The sequence below is a fragment of the Dipodomys spectabilis genome, unplaced genomic scaffold (genome assembly GCF_019054845.1).
Source record: "Dipodomys spectabilis isolate Male_0828 unplaced genomic scaffold, ASM1905484v1 ptg000230l, whole genome shotgun sequence".
In the NCBI taxonomy this organism is placed as follows: Eukaryota; Metazoa; Chordata; class Mammalia; order Rodentia; family Heteromyidae; genus Dipodomys; species Dipodomys spectabilis.
The window spans coordinates 4,059,466-4,066,122 of record NW_024870907.1 but is presented as its reverse complement, the minus strand read 5'-3'; the positions used below and the strand labels follow the sequence as shown (position 1 = coordinate 4,066,122).

The 6,657-nt window shown below is 67.6% G+C and overlaps 1 protein-coding gene across 1 annotated transcript; it reads left to right on the top strand.

The window, feature by feature from the left end:
* Positions 1 to 1,811: 1,811 nt before the first annotated feature.
* Positions 1,812 to 5,581, top strand: Pim3 (Pim-3 proto-oncogene, serine/threonine kinase). Its single transcript, XM_042697924.1, is given in 9 exon segments — positions 1,812 to 1,911; positions 2,231 to 2,556; positions 2,558 to 2,603; positions 2,606 to 2,800; positions 2,908 to 3,017; positions 3,103 to 3,153; positions 3,415 to 3,784; positions 4,284 to 4,460; positions 4,538 to 5,581. Coding segments are annotated over 9 exon segments (1,563 nt in total). The 3' UTR covers positions 4,726 to 5,581.
* The last annotated feature ends 1,076 nt before the right edge of the window (positions 5,582 to 6,657 follow it).

Here is a 6,657-nt window from a genome sequence, read left to right as displayed (position 1 = left end):
ATGGCTGAAAAGCCCGACTCCAGGATGAGGCCAAGAGAAGATGGTGGGCTAGCAGGGAGAAGGTGCAGGGCTTGGACAGAGCCACAGGCCTCGTGGGGGTGAGGAGATCCCAGGCATGGCCTGTTTGGAGGAAGCATTAAAGATGACCAGGACAGAGTCAAGCAGACCTGTGGGACACCTAGGGCCGTCTGGACAGAAGCTGATTGAAGTGGCATGGGTGCTGGCAGTGGACAAGGTTACCAGGGACAGAGAGAGGACCCAAGATAGGCTGAGAGGAGGGGAGCAGGTGGGCATGGCTGGGGTTGGGTGGTGGCCCTACCCTCCCCTTCCCCTAGCTCCCTGGGGATGTCTCAGGCGGGTGTGATTCGATGCATGTGTACAAGTGTGTTTGCAAGCCGTTCTGAGCAGGGTCACAGTGTGTAAGCAGGTTTGTGAGGGAGGGAGACTGAGACCCAGCCCTGTCTGTCCAGCTCTGCCTAACTCAGGGAGGCTAGCCTGGACAGGGCCTCCCCAGCTACAGCACAGCCCTCCCCAGGCAGACAGGGACACCTGGTCAGGATAGCTTCACATCCAGTTCACTGCACGCAGGGTTAACTGTGAGAGCTGGGTGAGGGACGGGTGCAGACTTTCTGAAGGATCTACCTTGCTCCCCTGCTGTGAGAGGGAGGTGAGGCCCCCACTGCCCTAAAGCCCCTCTCAGCAGGTGTGTGTGTGCGCATATGTGGATGTGTGTGCTGGGTCTCTACAGTCAGACCCTGGCCCAGCCCCCTCTCCCTGCTTCTCCTAGCCTTAGGAGAGCCCTCTTGCTGCTAATGTGGGCTGGGACTACTCATAAGGCTCAGAACAATTTCTCAGGCCCAGCAGATGGGCCTTCCAGAAACTGAAAATAACAAACCCACAAACAGGTGGAGAGGGGGGTCCCTCGCAGGGACCAGGGACCAGGGACCGTGGGAGGGATGGGTAGAAAGGCCTGAAGCCCTCAGGCCTTGAAATTTGGCCGGGCAACCCTGCGGTGAGGAGGGCGCTGAGGGGACCCATCAGAGCCTCCATTGGCCAAGCTGATACCTGGGAATGGCCACCTCACAGCAAGGCCCCCCCCCCCCCCCCCCCCCCCCCCCGGGCCAACCCCTGCTCCCTCCGGGTGATGCCTGGGTTCCCCAGGGCCTGGGGAGGGAGGATCTGAGCTGGGAGGAGAAGGCTCTTTCAGACAGGTGCCCAGCTACAGAATGAAGGCCAGGCCCACAGGAGGCCTGGGCTCAGGGCCCAGGGGGAGGGCTGGGGCAAGGGTTCCGAGCAGGCCCCGGAATGGCAGGCAGTGACACCAGTGGACACTGAAGGGTGGGAAGCCAGACTCTGAGGCCGGTGTGGGTGCAATCACCCCAGTAGGCCAGGCACATCAGCCTAGACACTCAAACCCGGATGCGCGTGTGTACCTGCGTGTGTACACGTGTGAGCGCACGTGTGTGTACCTGACATCAGCCCACTTCAGGGCTGCGCGGGGGCTGGCGGCCACTGGAGTCCGTGTCCCCAGCTGCCCGGGCCACCGCCCTGAGGTGGGTCAGCCCATGGCGCGGTGAGTCTGGGAGCACAGGCCCTGGTCAGGACCTGGTCAGGTGGACCCGGGGCGCAGGGGCGGGCCCAGCGCCGAAGCAAAGGTGCCAGGGAGGGGCGGTGATCGGGAGCCCAGCGGCTGCGGCTCCGCGAGAGGCGGTGCGGAGCAGAGGCCGGCCGGGCCGGGGCTCAGGGGCGCCGCGTCCCCCGCCAGGCCACGTGCGCGCTGGGGCGCGGGGCCGCCGGTGACGCAACGCACGATGTCAACGCCGGCCCGGCGGCGGAGGCGTCCCCACCGACTTCCGGCTCTCCTCGGGACCCCGCACCTCGCGGTCGGAGGCACGCAAGTCGCCCGCTGGGGTGCGGGGAAAGGGACGCACGCACGCGCCCGCCGCCGCCGCCGCCGCCGCCGCCGCCGCCGCCGCCGCCGCCGCCGCCGCCGCCGCCGCCGCCGCCGCCGCCGCCGCCGCCGCCGCCGCCGCCGCCGCCGCCGCCGCGCCCCGCGGTGACCTTCCTCCGCACCGCCTGGGGCGGAGCCCGAAGTGTGACCACGCCCCTGCCTCCCCATTGGCTGTGCTCTAATTCCTCCGTGTCCTTTCAAAACCTCGGCTCCTATTGGCTCACGCGGCCCCACCCACGCGGCCCCACCCGCGCGCCCCGCCTCGCGCCCGCCCCCAAGCTGCGCCTGCGCTGGGCGAGCGAGCGCGCGGCGAGGCAGCAGCGCACCGTGCGCCTCCGCGACTCTACTACGGAGAGCTAGTCCCGGCGCGTAGCCGCCTCCGCCTCCGCGCGGCTCCCGCCGCCCCGACAGGCAGCGCCAGGAAAGGAGGGGGTTACCCGCGTCTCACTGGCTGGCTCCGAGCCGCGGCGCGCTCCAGGGCGGGGCGGGGGGCGGAGCCCCTCGTGGTCCCGCCTCCGCGGAGGGATCCGGGCCACCGCGGCCCAAAACCCCGGGGCGAGTCGGCCGGGGCGTCTGAGCCGCTCGGCCTGCTGCGTCTGTCCGCGGTTCCGGGCGGTCACCGGGCTCCTGCGCCGCGCGGCCGCCTCGCTGAGCGCCGGCCTCGGTCCCGCCCGGCCCGCCGCGTTGTCCGCGCCCCGGGAGGCCGCCCTCCCGCGTCCGCGCCGGCCGGGCGAGAGGCGGCGCCCGGCGCGAGGCCGCCCGCGATGCTGCTCTCCAAGTTCGGCTCCCTGGCGCACCTCTGCGGGCCGGGCGGCGTGGACCACCTTCCGGTGAAGATCCTGCAGCCGGGTACGCGGGCGGGCGGCGCGGGCCTCCTCCGGGGCCGACCCCGCGGCGGGCCGGGGCGGGGGGGCGGTCCCGGCGCGCGGTGCCAACCCGCCCTCCTGTGCCCGCAGCCAAGGCGGACAAGGAGAGCTTCGAGAAGCTGTACCAGGTGGGCGCCGTCCTGGGCAGCGGCGGCTTCGGCACGGTCTACGCGGGCAGCCGCGTCGCCGACGGGCTCCCGGTGAGTCGGGCGGCCGGGGACCTGGGCTCTAGCGCGGCGCCAGGGCGTCGCTGGGACGACGGCCTGACCGCCCGCTTCCCCGCAGGTGGCGGTGAAACACGTGGTGAAGGAGCGGGTGACGGAGTGGGGCACCCTCGTAAGTCGGGGGGACGGAGGCCGGGATCGCGGGACCGGCGGGGGGAGGGTGAGGACGGGGAGGCCGGGATCGCGGGACCAGCGGGGGAGAGGCGGGAGGCCCGGATCGCGGGACCTGCGGGGGGGAGAGGACGGGGAGGCCGGGATCGCGGGACCCGCGGGGGGGGGGGGGGGAGGTGTGCCGGCATTGCTGGACGAGGGGGGGCCGGGATGGCGGGCGGCCCCGTACTGACCGCCGCCCCGCCGCCCTCCGCGTCCCCAGGGCGGCGCGGCCGTGCCCCTGGAGGTGGTGCTGCTGCGCAGGGTGGGCGCGGCGGGCGGCGCGCGCGGCGTCATCCGCCTGCTGGACTGGTTCGAGCGACCCGACGGCTTCCTGCTGGTGCTGGAGCGGCCCGAGCCCGCGCAGGACCTCTTCGACTTCATCACGGAGCGCGGCGCCCTGGACGAGCCCCTGGCGCGCCGCTTCTTCGCGCAGGTGCTGGCGGCCGTGCGCCACTGCCACGGCTGTGGCGTGGTGCACCGCGACATCAAGGACGAGAACCTGCTGGTGGACCTGCGCGCCGGCGAGCTCAAGCTCATTGACTTCGGCTCGGGCGCGCTGCTCAAGGACACGGTCTACACCGACTTCGACGGTGAGCCGCGGGGAGGGCGGCCGCGGCGCGGGGGAACCCGCGGGGCTGGCGTGTGCGCGTGACGCGGGGCGCCGCGCCCCTCCCTTTCCGGGCGGGCCTTCCCTGCGTGCGTGCGTGCGCAACGCGGGGGCGCCGCAGCAGAAATCCCCGCATTGCGGAGCGGGGAAGCCGGGGCTCCCCGCTCCTCCCGCCCCCTCCTTCCCTCCTCCCCTTCCCTCCTCGGTGCGGTGCGCACTGCGCACGGGGCGGGACCAGGGCCTGTGACGACCTCGCTTCTGTTTGTTGTGAAACCAGAGCTGAGGTTCACTCTTCCACTCCTCCCGCCGCGGGGGAGGGCCGCCACCAGGCCTGCGCGCTGCCACCACCTCAGGCCCCACCCGCTCCTGCTCCTGCCGCAGCCCTGGGTTTTTCCCAGGGTGGAGGCTGGGCAGGCTAGGAGGGGAAGAGCCGGAGCGCCCCGCGCCCGTGTCCTGAGCCGCCTCCATCCCCGCACCCCCAGGCACCAGAGTATACAGCCCCCCGGAGTGGATCCGCTACCACCGCTACCACGGGCGCTCGGCCACCGTGTGGTCCCTGGGGGTCTTGCTGTATGACATGGTCTGCGGAGACGTCCCCTTTGAGCAGGACGAGGAGATCCTGCGGGGCCGCCTGCTCTTCCGAAGGCGGCTCTCCCCAGGTGCGCCTGTGGCTGGGCTCGGGGCCGGGCACCGAGATCTCTCCCTTCTTTCCTGACCCACCCGTCCCTTCCCACAGAGTGCCAGCAGCTCATTGAATGGTGTCTTTCCCTGCGGCCCTCCGAGAGGCCCTCACTGGACCAGATTGCTGCCCACCCCTGGATGCTGGGGGCGGAAGGAAGTGTCTTTCAGAGCTGTGACCTCCGGCTCTGCGCCCTGGACGCTGATGATGGGGCTAGCACCACATCCAGCAGTGAGAGCTTGTGAGAGGGGCCCGACTCCCCCTGACTTGGGATGCCTCCTGCAGAAGCAGTGATCTTTGACCCATGGTGACCTTTGCCCTTGGCACCGGGCCTGTCTCCTTAGCTTTGAGTGCCTTTTTGAACGCTGCTCCATGGGACTGGGTTTCCTTGAGCTCTTCTGTCCAAAGACCGCTCCGGGTGAAGCGAGGTCCTGCCTGCCCTGGGTGGATACTTGAACCGGAGACCTCTCCCACCCCGCTGCCGGGACCTGGGGCGGCCTTCCTGTCAGGCCCAGAGCTCGCCCACCCACCACCCTCCAGTCTCATGGTGTTCGTCTGGGCTGTCCATGCACAAGCAATGCAACAGCCGGGCCGAGCTGCCCGCCTGCCTCCCTGCGCACTCGATCTGTGTCTGTACCAGCGTCTGCGTCTGTTATTTATGATGTGACCCCCCACCCCGCAGGGCACCCCTGTCCTGCTGGGGGCTATTTATTGCTTAATTTATTTGCCGAGGTTACTTCCTCTGAACGGGGGTCTTCTCCAGGCCCCTGGGGGTGGCTGGCTGTAGGGTTGGTACCCCGCCCTGCTTCCACCATCTGGGAGGAAGAACTTGTACAGTGACTTAATTGAAGGGGAGTGGGTGGTTGCCACCCTGGGCACTGCACTGGGGTCTGTTTTAAATTATTGACCTGTACAGTCTGCTTGCTGGCTCTGGAAGCTGGGTGGGACAGAGTCTCAAGCCCTTAATTTATTTTAGCAGCTGTGTTTGACCCGGTGTGATTAGGCACCGGGGTGGGGTTCTTTCAGTTCAAAAGTGTGAGATGTCTGAAGATCATATTTTTTATACAAGCATTTCAATTACACTTCTTCTTTTGTACGTAATGAGTGTTCTGTGTTTATTGCACTGGTAACCTTCCCACATCTGTGAAGCACCTACCCAATGTGGGAGGGGAGGGGGTGGTGGGGCCTGGCCTTATAACCAGGCCATCTATTCTGGCTGACTTCTGGCATTCTCCAGCCAGAGGGCTCTGCGCATGGCTGGTGGCCCTGGTTGCTGCCCATCCGCATCCAGAGGCCCAGGGCAGTCTGGGCCCTCAGGAGCAGCCCCAAGGCCCTCTGGCCTCGGCACTTAGAGGCCTGGTCCGGTGCCACTGTGAGTAGTGTCCTGTGCTGCCCTGGTGCAGGGCTGGGTGGCGCAGAAGGGCTTCCAGGCAGTATGTGCAGAAAGCAGGGCTGAGAGTTGTCTTGTAGCTGAGCTCTGGTGTGGCAGGTGAGGGTCAAAAGGCAGGGTGGGACCCATCAGCCTAGTCCAGGTGTGGACATGGGCCCAACCCATGGAGAAGGGCTGTTCCCTTGACCTCCACCCCAGATACCCCCTGCTTGGCAGTTCCTGAGCCAGTGTTCCAAATACGTTGCCTTGGGTGTGCCCAGCCCTGATGCCGCCCCTACCTAAACAGCCATCTTGAAAGTGAGGCTGCCGTGACTCCGGGAGCCCTGCTGCCTGGCTCCTGAAGACCAAGGAGGTCCTGGGAAGGACACCCCCTTCCCCTCGGGAAGGCTGGGTGAGGGCTTCTGGCTCCACAGCCTCCCCTGAACCAACACTCAGGGATCCCGAGAGAACAACTTCCCCCGACCTCCTGCTTGCTTTCCCTCCCGCCGTATCAGGCCGTAGCCTGCTAGGGCCCTTCCTTCAACCCACCCCCAACCCACGGGCAGCAACCCTGAGCCCAAGGTTGAGCCCAGCAGTCAACACTGGGGATTTTCCAGGCTGGCACTGGTACTGCAGCCTGGTTCATTTGCTCTCCTGTCTACTCTCCTAGCTTGTGGAGCCCTGTGCTGAGTGGGCAAGTTCAGGGTGAAGGTCAAGCCCATCCTGAGGAACCCTGGTGAGAGAAGAGGGAGGGCCGATGGTAGGGGTTATAACCCCAGCCGCTTAGAGGGAGAAATGAGATGGTGGT